This window comes from Parus major, chromosome 2, assembly GCF_001522545.3.
Source record: "Parus major isolate Abel chromosome 2, Parus_major1.1, whole genome shotgun sequence".
NCBI lineage: Eukaryota > Metazoa > Chordata > Aves > Passeriformes > Paridae > Parus > Parus major.
The window spans coordinates 65,303,810-65,317,916 of NC_031769.1; the positions used below are offsets into that span (position 1 = coordinate 65,303,810).

At 46.9% G+C, this 14,107-nt stretch overlaps 1 protein-coding gene across 19 annotated transcripts in view; it reads left to right on the forward strand.

Annotated features, from left to right (window-relative positions):
• The first annotated feature begins 2,098 nt into the window (after positions 1-2,098).
• LOC107200677 overlaps positions 2,099-14,107 on the forward strand; it is a 50,711-nt gene continuing 38,702 nt past the window's right edge. For 17 of the 19 annotated variants that reach the window (XR_004495962.1, XR_004495967.1, XR_004495971.1 and 14 more), the window contains exon 1: positions 13,829-14,063. Coding sequence is in view for 1 of the 19 variants with exons in the window: in XM_033512087.1 (XP_033367978.1) it covers positions 2,384-2,613 (230 nt within the window). In the remaining 18 variants the exon portion in view is untranslated. Of the gene's footprint in view, positions 2,614-13,644; positions 13,729-13,828; positions 14,064-14,107 lie in introns of those variants that run through there. The other 2 variants (XR_004495963.1, XM_033512087.1) reach the window with 2 other exon arrangements.

Here is a 14,107-nt window from a genome sequence, read left to right on the forward strand (position 1 = left end):
CACACGACCTTGGGTGAGCTGAGTGGGAGGTAGCTCACCCATCTCTGAAACTCAGGTAAGCTGCTTCAGTGCTGATTCCAAACCAAAACATCTTCATGGGGAAGCTGAAACCAAAGTGAGTCCTTACCCGTGGCTTTCTTACTGCTACCTCCGGAGCCACCAGATCCTTCTCTTGCCAGGAGCACCTCTCAGTTTAGAAAGTGGCAACAAGTGACGGTGCTAAGCACTGAGAAGTGGGTCTCTCAGTGTTTGTGGAGGAAGGGATGAATTTATGGCAGGGTTAAAATTTGCTCTTTGAAAGCAGTGAACACCAAAGGGTCCACCTGAGGAGAATGTTCCTGGCATGCTGCAATTTTGTTTCTTACCTACGTTTCTTGTGGAGACAAGCCCCAAGGAATCTAAAGACTTGGCTTATTTTCCTGATCCTGCAGCAGATTCCCTGCCTTGCCCAGCCAAGAGCAAGTCATTTAGGATCACATTTTCAAGCATGGGCTTTAATTTTAGCCCTGTAGCTTGAGATATCCAGAATCTGTCTTACATGTGTATTAATCACGTACAGCTCTAGCCAAAATTAACAGAAACTGCCTGTACCCAGAAGTGCACTGAAAATTAGATGTTACTTAAAAATACAGGGCCAGGTCTGTCTTACTCAGCTTGCTCATATGTTCACTGGAGGCAGTAACACCTGTCCAGCTGGGGATACATCAAGATTAATTAATTTTTTTAAAGCATGTGGAATGATTAATTCTTTTTTTTAACATTATTTGCAAATGTAGCGGAGAGAGGATCTTGGAGCATTGTTTCTCTTGTTTGGATGTTTTTATTGGATTCAAATAAGGATAAGCATTACCTCCTTCATCACCAGGCTTGCTGACCATAAAGAATTTGGTTTTGCTTTGAAGGATTAGGGCATGAGATTTTGATTCCTCTCACTTGTTTATGGCACGAATTTGCTACACATAAATCACTGCAGGTCAGAACATTGCTGTTCCCTTAGCACAAGGCAAGAGAGCACAGAATCGCTCTTTAATGTTGTGCAATTGGACAGGATTTGGCTTGTCCTGATTTTGTGTTTGGAGAAGTCAGGCTGCCCTTTGTGCTTGATGTTTTACCTCTTTTCTCTTGAAGGTCCAGTGGAGAAATGTGACTAGGTGCGTTTGCATCACTCACTCACTGCCTGAACTTTGTTTTGCTGAAATAAAAGTACAGCTTCCTAGTCTGTGGCTCACTGTGGGATTTCCCAGTGTTTCACCAGGCTGCAGTCTGATGTACTCTTCAAATACTGAAAAAAACATTTGTTATGATCTTTACACCTGGTCCAAAGTGCATGTGGCTGTAAGGTGGGCCAGTTCAGGGGAGAAATCTGGCTCAGAAAATGACAGGTTCTGGTTTGCAGTCAGTTTAGTTTTGTGTGGTTCAGGTTTGATGGTAGAGCTGAGCAGCAAGGGCAGGAGCAGGAGATGCACAGTCAAGGCCCGGTCCTTCAGGTGGCCTTGTGTGGTGGTGTTAGCAGAAACTTATGCAGTCTTACTGCCCTCTGTCTCTTCATTTCTCTTGCTGCTATCTCTTGGGGGGTGGTTGGGTGCGGTGGCAATAAGTTAATGTTACTCAGTAGCCAGGAAGCGATGGGGATAAAGACCCGTATTCTGCCTTTCTGATCCCAAGGCTCTCCCCCTCCCCCCTTCCATTCTTTGGTTAACTCAGTAAAGTTACCCTGATTCACATAAGCTAACAATCTGTTTGAGAAGAAACAATTAGGCCCATAGAAGTTGTTGACATCTTATTTTCATTTTTTTCAATGGCATAATGGGTGCTCCAGTCCAGCTTGTCCTTTTGTGTTCTCCATATGAGGCATTCCTCCCAGATGCTAAGTCCCTGTGAGGCTAGGGACAGAACAGTGGCTCCCCAAACATTTTGGACCAAGGGACTGCTAGTGACACTTAGCATTTCTCACAGAACACGATGTGGCTGCTGAGCAGGCTATTAATTGGAAACACTTCTCAAACCAGGCAGGCTCCCCAGGCCAGCTGCGGGCCACTTCCCGTGCCTTCAGAGCCTGAAGTGCTGGCAATTGCTGGGACCAGCTGTAGGGGCTGGGGAGGATGGAGTGTGGTGGCAGGAGGCTACAAGAACAGCTCGGGTGTCTCTTCCAGGAAGCTGGGTGCACACTCCCTGCTTCTTCTTTCTCCGTGGTCTTTTGGAGTTCAGCTTAAATGAGATCTGAAAAACAGCATCCTGCTGTAGAGGAGCCAATGGTCCTAGAAACAGACTCCTGCTATAAAAAATCTTACGGGAGCCAGATGCCCCCGACCCTGACGGAGATTGATCAAGTGGCTGCTGCTATCACCTTTCACTTTGCTTTGGCAAGGGGGGGAAGCACGGCATGATGGAAAGTTTCAGGTGGTACTTCCAGAAAGTATTTAAGGGTTGCCGTTTGTTTTTGTTCTGTTTTTGTTTAAGTGCTGCAAACAGGAAAGAATCATTCTACACCGCACAGTGCAAGCACAAAGACAGAAAGCGAGGAGGACAGTGGCTAGCAAGGAGCAGTCACTCCCGAGGAGCAGCCCTTCCTGAGTGCAGCACGCTGCAGATGTGTGCTTTGTCAGGGGCTGGGTAAGTTCATCACCATGGAAAAGAAATCTATTAAACGTGCCGAGGGATGGGAGGCCCTGCCACAAACCTCCCGGGACAGGGGGAATATTTGGCCAGAGAACCGCTTTGGAGAAAAGAGAGAGAGATGTTCGGGTGTGCCAGCACCAGCCCTTGCAGGAGCGGCGCACGAGGCCTTCCCGCGGGGAGTTTCTGCAGCGGAGGAGGTGTCCCGCCGCTGGCTCCGTGCGGGACTGCCGCTGGAAGCGGGGCCGGGATCGGCGGCCGGAGCCGCCCGGGCGCTCCCGGCAGGTGCTGCCCGCGCTGCCCCCGCGCGCCGCCAGGGGGCGCTGCGCCGTGCGCGCCTCCGCGCCGCCGGGGCCGCGCCCGGGCCGCCCCCATCGCCGCGGGCACCGAGCGGCCGCAGGGGACAGGGACAGGGCAGCGGGGACAGAGAGCATCACCCCGGGCACCGCCGTGCCGGCCTGCGCCGAGCATCCCTGTTAAAGACACCGCCGGGCACAAAGGCCAGAGCAGGCTGAAACGGAACTTTCTTGCAATAAGAAAATAGCAAGGGTTTATAGCCTGTTAGGCTAGCAGAGCGTTTGCTCGTTTTGCTGCAGTTTGCAGTGTGTGACCAGATACGGGTGGATGCTTCTTGCCTTCCTTCCTCTTTATATTTCCAGTCTGGGAAACAGCAAGAACATAGTGAAAAGAGTAACAACATCAGAGAGACAGAGAGAGGGGAAAAAAAAAAAAAAAAAGGATGAGGCGGGCCGGCCCAGTGGCCAGCCTCAGGAGATGGCGAGACAGAAGAGCTATTCATTCTGAGAGCCAGTTGCTCTTCGCCCTGCTAGATTATAAATTGGACACCTTATTAAGAGCTGATCCTCCAGGAGCCCCACCCAGGGCTGTGCTCATGCGCTTAACCAGTGGAACGTAATCCCATTTCACTAGTGATGCCTGTTACTGGATAAGCACATGTGCAAGCGTGGCAGAGGATACAAGGCAGAAGGAAGCAGCACTCTGGCTGTTTTCTGACTTGTCGGTTTAAGAAAAGAAGATAAGAGTTTTGGGAGAGAATGGGGAGGAGGATGGTTTGTGCTGAAATGTGGACACTTCCATGACAATGCTAGCTGTCTTACCAAATCATTAAACTGGCATAATGTTTGTTTTTATATCTTTTTTTTGGTTGTTTTCTCAGTTGTAACTCAAAAATGCTGTCTCTCTGTTATGATGTGCCAGCCCAAATGTTGCTGCTGGAATCAAGCACTGGAAGAGCCTGGCAAGATATAACCCCACCAAGGCGTCGGCCTTGTCGTGGGCCTCTTTGGTGATTCCAAGTTTCAATTCTGATGGTTTGCTTGGCCACTTATTTCTTGTCAGATTAGCCCAAAGGTCTGAACAAATTTAGGCTGATTTCAAGTTGAGTGGTTGTTGCAGTGAATATTTTATGGAAACTGTTGTTTAACATTTCAGTGAAGTTTTATCAACTTTGGCAAGACTTCCAAGCTCTTCAACTTTCACACACCTTTTAACCATTTGAAAAGTTGTCTGCCTGGCATTTGAAATGCACAAAGTTACTGCCAGTTGTCATCAGAAAAAAATGCCTGATATGGGCATATTTGTGCTGAAGAGAGCAGGATGACTTATTATGAACCTGTTTCAGTGCCTCTGAACGGTATCCCTGCTCGTACGTGCACATTATTCCTCCCAGGCAAGACCAGCTGGAGGATTCATGGAATGCTAGATGCATCATGAAAATTCTGCATCGTCAGGGCATTTATTCTGAACAGTGTGCAGATATGTGTGTGGTTGGTTCACACTATTGGGGCACCTCCGCTTTGCTTCCCTCGGCAGGCAGTTTAAACATAGTTAGACACATTGCAACTGAGCAGTGGTCTGGAAATTAAAAAGTAACATGGGAGTGCAGCCTTAAAACAAGGTCCCCTCCCTGTGCAGCAGCGAGTTATGGACATAGACTCAGGTGCATTTCAGTGGTATCTCAACTTTTTGCCTTGTTTTGCATCTCATGTAATTGAAGAGCAGTCTTTGGGTTTGTTCTAGGAGGAAATAAATTTCTGTCAGCTCTAATTATCATTAGTGACTCATGTGTCATTTGGAAATGTTTGTGCGATTCTCTCTCCAGGTTCTGAGTTGCTGGCTGTTACTGGTGTGTTGGAAAGCAATGACTCCTCAGATGTTCCTGTATACCTTTATCTATCTGCTTCCAGTCATTTTATGAGCTCATGAGAATGAACACAAGACATCTTTGACATTCTTCTTTCTCATTTCCTCTCCTTTTTTTTTTTACATAGGGTGATTTTGCCAATAACTCTTTCCTGGTAAAACAAAGCCTCTGGATTCATGCTATGTGTTTAAGTCTCTCTGTATACATGATTCCATGTGCCTTCTCATCTCCCTGAAAATTTGAGCCTGTTGACAAAAGAATACAGATCTGAAAGTGAAGTTCCTGTAACTTTGAAAGAGAGGGGCAGATGAGTACATGAAAGAGCCTATTTGTGCTGAAGCATCAACATGCTACCAGCTCAGCTCACCTTTCATCAGACACCAGGGAACTCCCAGTGGAATCCCCTGGAAGTCAGACTTCCTCCAATCTCTCAGTCATGGACTTCTTGTTCATGCTGATGGTTTTGGTACAGTTGGAACAGAGAAATGAAGGCTGGGTTGAAAAACTGAAGTTTCTCTTTTGTTCTGACCCTTCTGACATTTATGGGTGTCTCTTGCAGGTTGTGTCCTAGGCAGCAGGGAATCTCTGTCCCTGGTGCACATACCCTCCAAAGGGGGTATTTATTGTGTTACAGAGCAATGCAACTGTCAGGTTTCAACAGTGTCACTTTTCAGAGGTGTGGATGCCCTTAAATCAATTTTTGCTAAAGTCATGAAGGCTTTGAAAATAGGAGCAAAGCCTTGAATTTAAGCTGGGACTGAGTAGTCAGCAAAGCAAAGAACAGAGGTTATGCTTGTTTGGTGGTCTTGTGCTGCTGAGTAAATGGCCATAAGCATTCTTGCATGGGTTGTCATTTTTAAATCCATTGGGTTGTAGGAACCAAGTATAAGGGCCAAGTCAAATTTTTCAGTTATCTGATTGGAAATTTTGCTGAAGGATTGAGGCTTTTGCAGCAAGAGTAGTGGGGCTTTCAGGAAGATGGAATTCAGATTAACACTAAATCTTCAGTTAGTCTTAATGCCAGCAATGGGCATTATCAAAGTGTCAAATACTTTCCTATACCATCAGCCCAAGCTCTTGTGACAATTCAGCTTCTGTCAGCTTTATTCATTTGCTGATCTTAGTCTAGCCCTTGAAGAGTTGAGTAATGGTGTTATTTGCATGGGAGGTGAAGATAATGTAGAGATGGGTGTCATATGTGTACTGCTGACAAGTCAGTCTATGGTGCCACCGAATCTTCTCCAGAGGCTTTATATAGATATTGAACAGGCTGGGTGAGAGGAAAGACCTCTTGAGTTATTCAGCAGGTGGAAAAGGTTTTGGAGGTTAAGGGAAGAGCAAGTGTTTATCATAAATCTCTTGAGTGTACAAGAGATTTATGTGAGGGATGTCTGAAGATGTACCAGCTCAGTTCCATAAGGCTGTGGATGGCATTTATTTTCAAACCACTGAGCTGGTTGGAAATTTTACAGCCATTCCAGATGCTTGCTACCAACCTTCTGCTGGTGGCACCCATATCCCTTGCTCTGCTTTTAGAAAAGTTTGTCCAAGGTCCTCCTAATCTGTCAGGTGAAGCCTTTCAGATAGTTCTAAACACAGGCAAAGGTGGTGCATGTTAACGCATCTGACATTCCTTTTGTTTAAGAGAGAGCTTTTACTAGCACAGCTTTACCCTGAGTTTTAGAAAAGAAGGAGAGGAGAGAAGGCAGCTCAATTCTTTCCCACAGAACACAAACAGTTCCTGCATTGCCTCCTACATGTGGTACTGGATGCATCTGCTGGAATAGACTATATTACTCCTGTTCCGTGTGCACGTGCACTTCCACATTTGTGCCAAGCATGTGTGTTAAATACGTGTCAAGTATTTATTTGTTACACGAGCAACTAAAATGGTGTATTTGGAACTGTGTCAGCCTCCTGTGTAAGCAAAGGCTGTAGGATGGGTACACAGTGGGGTACAAGCTCGGGTAACTAAGAGATCATTATTTCCCAGATTACTAACAGAGCACTTACAAGAAATTCATATTGATTATTACATTACTACCACTGTGCTTAAAGCTGAAGCAGCGAGTTACAATAAAATCCTTAAGAATATCTAGTTGGGGCAGTGAAGAAAGCTCCTGTACTCATGGGATCATTGATAAATGGGAGGAAGGAGGAAGAAAATGGGCAGGTGGTTTTTAAGAGATCCTGTAATTCCTACAGGGTTTCCACATCCCAAAATACAGAAAACTGCCAAAGAATCCTTGGTGCATGCACAGACAGAGCAATCTATAATACTGCCTGTGGCCTAATTGTAAATGTGTGTGTGTGCTGATAGTGCTTGAACATGGAGAGAGCTGTTAGTACTCAGCACTATGATTTTCAGCTAGTGAAACGTACTCTACTTTATCAAGTGGTAACCTCTGAGGACTGGTGAGACTCAGAAGTCTTCCCAGCATCCACAAAACAACCTGCGGCCTTTCTGAAATGTGTAAATGGGGACACAGTCTCTAAATTTCTCCCTTCTTGAGGAAAAACACCCTACTTTTCATGTAAAACTGCTCATTTATTTTATGTCACAAACCTGGGAAAATGGACCACCTCTAATGTCTGAGCCTGGCTCTAAATGAGATCCTTAATTTACTGGTCATCCTGTTTCCGAACTGGGCTAGAATGGAGCATCCTACTTCAGCAAAAACCTGAAACTCTAGCGGAATTTGGACTCTGGTCCAAACTCAAGGCACAGGCTCTTCTCTGAATAAAAATAACTGGATCACAGGCTATTCTGGGGTGGTGACTTTTAGACAAGAAACGTAGGGCTTACATAGGTTTTTACTCCTGTCAAATACATCTGGATGCTGTCCTCCTTCCAGCTGATATTCCCAAAGTGCTTTCATTACCTCAGAGCCAAATAACCCTAACTGGAAGTTGGAAACTGTAGAACAACTGACATTATTCATGGTAAATATTGGTGGTTTTTTTGGTTGTTTTTTTTTCCTTGCAGAATATTTTGCTACTCTGGTTGCTGGTGATGCTGATATAATTTGTGTCATGGCCTGTGATGAATAGCATGTACAATGCTGGGTTGAGATAAGAGCCAACAGTGTGTTGGAAAGCCTTCTCTAAATATGAATCCCTGTGGTACTGAATGTCTCGACAGGGAGGTGGTTAAATTGCCATGCTTGGTACCATTTACACGGCTGCCAAAGCTGCTGATCACCGTCGCCTTCTCCCCTCCCTTAGCACCTGCTGGCAAACCTTCTGGGTTTTTTTTCCTGTTTACTTGGCTATTTCTAGTCTAGTGATATGAATAGTTTCCATTCATGAAGAATGTGATGGGATAGAGATGGTTATAAGGGATAGGAAGCAGTACACTGGGACCAAGTAGCAAGCACTAAAACATGTTTTACATCAGTGGGGGCTGGCTCTGTGTGGTTCCCCACCGAGAGTGTTCCCACTGTGCTCAGCAGATGGATGATGGGAGGGTTTTGTTGCTGTGTTTTAAGGTAAGAGCACTTTTCTCCTTGGGAGCTGCAAGCACTCTATGCACTTCAGTTAGTGGAAAACTCTAGACGATGTAAATTACTGTCCTGCTGGATCAAGGCACAAACTAGTTTGCTTAAGATGTCACAGAAAGCTTTCAGCTTTGTCAAGAGTATAAACTAAATCTTCTGACTTGTAGATCTGGGCTATAATTGAAGGAGTTTTTTTTTCCTTAAGGTAGCTAGCCTACCTTCACTTTGATATTATCCCAACTTCCCCTAATCACTGGGTGACATCTGATCTCTGTGACTTTTGTACAGGATCCAAGATCTATTGTACTTGGTCCAAGATCTCACCTTTCATTTCTGGCTTGTCTAATTTTGTTTCAGGCCCTGGCAAATCTGAGAAGCTCATCCCAAGTCCAGCTGCTGAGCCCTTGGAAAGCAGGGATGCATCTTGGCAATGTATCTCGCCACGGCATAGATATTTTCCTGGACCAGCCACAGGAATGGTCACAGTGTCCTCCACTAAACTCTAGTGTGGAGGATGGCTATTGCCACCCACACACTTCCTGCAATTTCTGCTTAAACACAGTGATCTTTACTTGCTGCCCGTGGTTGGTATGTAAAGCTGCTTTCTGTAGGTTTGAAGCTGCTGACCCCTCCAAACTGGCTTTTAGTGTTCAGTTCAGTGATTTCAACAGAGAACTTACTAGCCAGTATCTAAGGTTTTATTTAGGGTCAAGCTAACATATAGCATTGCTTTCATCAACATAATTATTTTTCTTTTGTCTCTAGTCTCACTAATTGTTTTAGGGCTGTTGTCTCTTTTCCCGCCCCCCGCTCCTGTAAGAATTTGCAGTCGCTCTTTTGGGCTGTGGATATCATGGGCCAAATCCTGACCTAATTTACACCTGTGAGAACAATGGGACTGCATACATGCACATGAAAACACAGGATGCTGAAGTTGTTTGCCTGTTTTGAAAAGCTGTGTGGAGGATGAATGCTGAGAAATGTCACTTAGGATTATATAATTCCTAAACCTGTAAATACTGATGTATAGATAGCTTCCCTCCTAGCTGCCTACTTTTATTGGTGGAAGAATATATGTATGTTTTCAAAAATTTAGATGCTGTACTTGCTGTAGAACCCTCTACAATACTTTTATAGCAGCTTCTTACTCTGTACAGCAGTTTTATCATCCTTCCTAGTACTAAAGATTTAATTACACCAGGGGATTTCACAGACTGAGAACTGTATTCAAATACTGTTTAATATTTATATCGAGGGTGAAAATTGATATATAGGTTTGGCTTCATGGAGGATTTTTACTGTTCAGAATTTGATTTGGCAAATTTTAAAATCTTCAGTTTTCTTACTTTCAACTCTTTTTTTCTTTTTTTTTTTTTTTTTCTTTAGTTTGAGTTTTGCAGCTTACCTAATGCAATACAAGGAGACAAAATCACAATTATAATAGTTTTGAAATAGGAATAAAAAAGCAGCTATGCTGCATTTAAACATGCTGTAAAATGTTTCAATGCACTCTATCAGGAACTCCTTGTTTTCCTGATTTTCTTCTTAAGGAAAATCCTTTCAAAATCAGCTGGATTTTGTGATGTGTTTTGATTCCAGCAGAACAGTATTCCAGCAGAGATTTCTTTTCCTGGTGGATTGAGAACAGGACCAGCAGCGCTGCCTGTGCAGAGGGTGTTATTTCAGAAGAAGAGCACTCCCTTACTCACAAAGAGGAGCGATCCAATATGCCTTCCGTCCGGGGGCAGGAGTGGGAAGGAGGGAGGAGAGAGGGAAAAAGGATTCCTTCCCAGAGCTCGGGGGCTGCTGGCCAAGAATGTAAGTCTAAATTCAAGCCCAGTGAGTGCTGCGTGAGATCCAGAGAGTTTGGAGTCCCTTTGTCCAGAAGCTTGCAATACGTGAGGGAGTTGCCAAATGGGATGTGTGGCATCCATGTAATATATCTGATGCATGAAAACTGGTTCCTACTGAGCTTACTGTATTGCCTGGGGCAAAAGTACTTCTGATTCCCTACATGATGCCGTGATCACCAGGCCACTGCTGTTCTCTGTAAGCCTGGCTCCAGTGGCAGCTCAGGACAGCTCCCGCCTCGGGTCAGACTGAGGCAGGTGGCGTGCGCAGGGAGAGGAAAGGTGGTGCTGCATTTGACCCTGCTCTCTCTTTCTGGGAAGGGAGGACCTGGTGCCGTTTGCATTTCTCCTCAGGCTGAACCATTAAGTCTGATGACAGAAATGAACCTTTCCCCCTGGACTTGGGCCAAAAGGCCTTTTTTTTTTTCTTTCCCTTCCCCTCTTGTCTCTTTCATAACCGTCATTTTCCCATATCTCTGGAACATATCATGTACTACTGTCATGTGCTGTAGGTGCGCTCCCCATTTTTTCTTCAGCTATGTCCTGCCTCCCATCTGTTTGATAAGAGCCTCTCCTTGTCTGGCTGATGCCTTTTTGCCACAGATGACAGGGTGGACTGAGGCCATTGCTGCTGCCCCAAGGCAGCATCAAGGAGAGAGGGAAATCTTCTCTGGAAACACCACCTACCAGCCTCCATGTAAACAGGGCTGCAGCAATTCCTGTGGGATGAGAGTGCCTGTGCTCCTGTGTCTCACTGGAAAGTTCAGCCAGCTGTGCTTGTGCAAACCTCTGGAGGGTTTCTGAGGTTGAGCAGGTGTCAGCGAGGACACAGCCTGGGTTGCAGAACTCCTGCGTCAGGCTGTGCTGGACAGAGGGAATTCGCCTTAGTAACAGTTGTTTTTGTGTTTCATTTGGTGCCAGTGGAGGAAAGTAGGCAGGGGGAACCCTGTTTGATGATACTTGCCAAGCCAGTAGCACCCAGTTTGGGTTTCCCATTTTTATACTAGCGGGTTCACATCAAATGTCAAGGTTGCTGAGGGCTGCCCATGAAGCAGCTCTGATACAGGACGTGCCACTGCAGAGCCCTGTGCAAGGGCACTGGTTCAGCCAGTGCCCGGGCAGAGGTGCAGCAGAAGTAATGTAGTCTGGTGCAGCGTGGTTCTCTTAGGCTTGAATTCCTACTAATGTAGTTCTGAAAGGGCTCAGCAGGATGTGTGGCAATAGGTTTATAGCCCAAGTCTGTGCCTAGATCCGGGCCATCCAGGCTAGACTGACTAAAGGAGATGTGATCCCTCCATCCCTCATCCTGCTAATGTCAGTCATGATCCCAAGCATATGTTTCAAGAAGCTTTCTGGGGCTTCTTGTCAGAGCTGTGCTCCTGCACTGATAGCAAGAGCTCTGGAGCAGAAAACAAGAGCTTTTTCCTGGGGTTGCCCCTGAGCAGCTGTGCTGTCTCCTGGGCTGCAGCTCAGCTGCTCTGGCTCCACAGGCAGCAGCCCTGCTTGTCCCCGCAGTGTGTGCCAGGAGGCGGGTTTCAGCTGTGAAACAGAGCATGGTCTAGCCTGTCCTCCCTGGGCCAGGGTCCAGAGAGCATGCCCTTTCCCTGCATCTCACCAGCATGGGAGATAACCTTTCCCCTGCACCTCACCAGCGTCCTCATCTTCTCTGTTCACATCAGGGCTGCATTTTCCCTGAGTACAGCAAACAATCCTCTGCCTTTCTGTCCTGTGCTGGCCTGGAGCAAAGCTTTCTGTGTGAGCCTCCCAGGCAGTGTGACTTGTTTCTTGCATGCTACAGGCAGGCCTCAGTTCAGATGAATGTCCCTGTTAAATATGTATGAATCTGATTGACTACGACTTCCTAGTTGTCCAGGTTTTATTCCTTTTTTTAAATTTGTGGATGTCTCCTGCTAAACAGGGAGTTGTAACTACATCTCAATGAGTTTTGACTCATTTGAGGGGCTGCCTCTAATCTGCCTGTGTTTAAAGCTTCCTCCCCTCCTCCTCCACTCCATCCCCCTCTGGCTCATTTTCCCCCCTCCTCTCTCTCTGCAGCTGCTGGACAGCTTTGTGACCACCAGTTCGGATGGCTGTTTGCCACTCTCCCATGATTGCTGCCATGTGCTGTTTCCCTTATGCCTGTTGTGCAGTCAAAGAGGAATTCTCCTCCGCAGAGAGAGAAGCAGGCGCAGTTGTCTCTGGGCTGAAGTGGGAGCTTGTGCTTAGCTCTTTCTCCATGAAAAGCCTGGCAATATTTTTTTTTATGGCGACCATGTAGACTTGGCAAGCAGCAGCAGCAGCAGCAGCTTTCTCAGCCCAGCTGTTGGCTGCCTCTGTGCCACAGGTTCCCAGCCATCAGGCAAGCAAAACATGCTCGCACCTCGGCCCTGGCCACGTGGAGCCTGGCGGCTTTCCAAGAGCCACCAACGCCACAAATGCTGCGGGAGGATGGTCGGTGGAGCAGCGGGAGATGCTTTGGGTTGGGCAGGAGTTCGTCCTGCTGGCTCCTGTCAGGGGATGGGATGGGTGGCAAGGGGCAGCCTTGCAGCTGCGGGGGCTTGTTGACGCTGCAACAAGTGGTGAAGCTGGAACAGGAAGCTGGTGCTTTATAAACAGACTTATTGTTGTGAGTGGGGCAAAAGTCCCAGGGACAGCGGTGCCTGTGTGTGGGCAGGTTTAACTTGTATAACCTGCCTTTGCTGGGACTTTGGATGGGATTTTCAGTGGCACCAAAGGAACTTCAGTGCCTGAATCCTGCTGTGATTTTGCCTTTTAAGCCTGATGTTGCTGTTTCCCTTCCTCCTCAGCCCTCAGGGAACCCTCCCAGGCAGGCCATGCTTGCAGTGATGCGAAGAAAGGGCAGGTTTTGGCAGAGACCTCCAAGTGCACATGCTGGCACACAGGCTAGAATGCCACCTGCTGAAGTGGTGGCTGGCCAGAAACAACACCAAAACTTGGATGAAATCAAGGAGTTGGAGATTTTGTGTACTGCCCCTGCTGCATGTGTCCTACCAGTGTGTTTTTGGGAAGCTAGTGAGCCAGCCAATGCCGTGGACATAGGAAAGAGGACATCACCAGTGCCCTCTTATGTTCCCTGAAGATTTTGTACTGGGTGGCAGTTCCCCCACAGGGATGTGCACAGGCAACCTGGATGGGCAGATGATGTTGAATGTCCTTGTTCTGCCTAATTCAGGAGGGAATGAACTGAAAAAGGAAGTGTTTTCCCCTCCTGTGATTTCCTGGGAGCAGTAGTGGCACTAGCTCTGCCAGGGAGCTTGCTGTGGTTTCCAAGCTGCTCCAGCCTTTGACAGGGGTGTTGATTTCCTGTTGATTCCCAGACAGAGCCACCTCTGAAATGGTGGTATGGGCTGAGATGGGTCCAAGGAGCCCATGGAGAATGGAGACCTCTTTGTCACCCACCTGGTTATGGGGCAGCCTTCTTGGCCACTGTGGGTGGAGGTCAGTTCCTCTGCTGTCCACAGAACACTCCTGCTGTGGGATCTATCCACTGGGTAATGTTCCTCCAGGGAAACAGCTCTGTGAGACTGACTCTTGTCCTTCCATGAGCTAGGAGAGGACTGTGCTGCTGAGGCAGGAGCCGGTAAGAAAGTGGCTATTTCCCCTTTATTTTTTATGGGTTTTGTTTTGTTTTTTTTGTTTGTTTGTTAGTTTTTGGGTTTTTTTTTTGTTTTTTTTTTTACTTTGCTCTATTCATTTTCACTTGGTTCTTTTTTTTATTTACTTGGTTCAGCTCCAGCATTTTTACTTCTCTCCCCTGAGTGCTCTTCAGCCTGACAGTCCCTTTCACCCTGCTCTCTGCACCTCCCTCCCTGCCTGATGGGAAGGTTGTTCCTCAGGTGCTGGGGTTCATTCCTGCATGAAGAGCACTGTTCAGCAGAGGAAGCTGTGGGAGGGCCATCCCGCTGCCCCAGCTGGGTGAGTGCCTGTGCCAGGCTGGCCTTGCCCTGTGTGACTCAGGT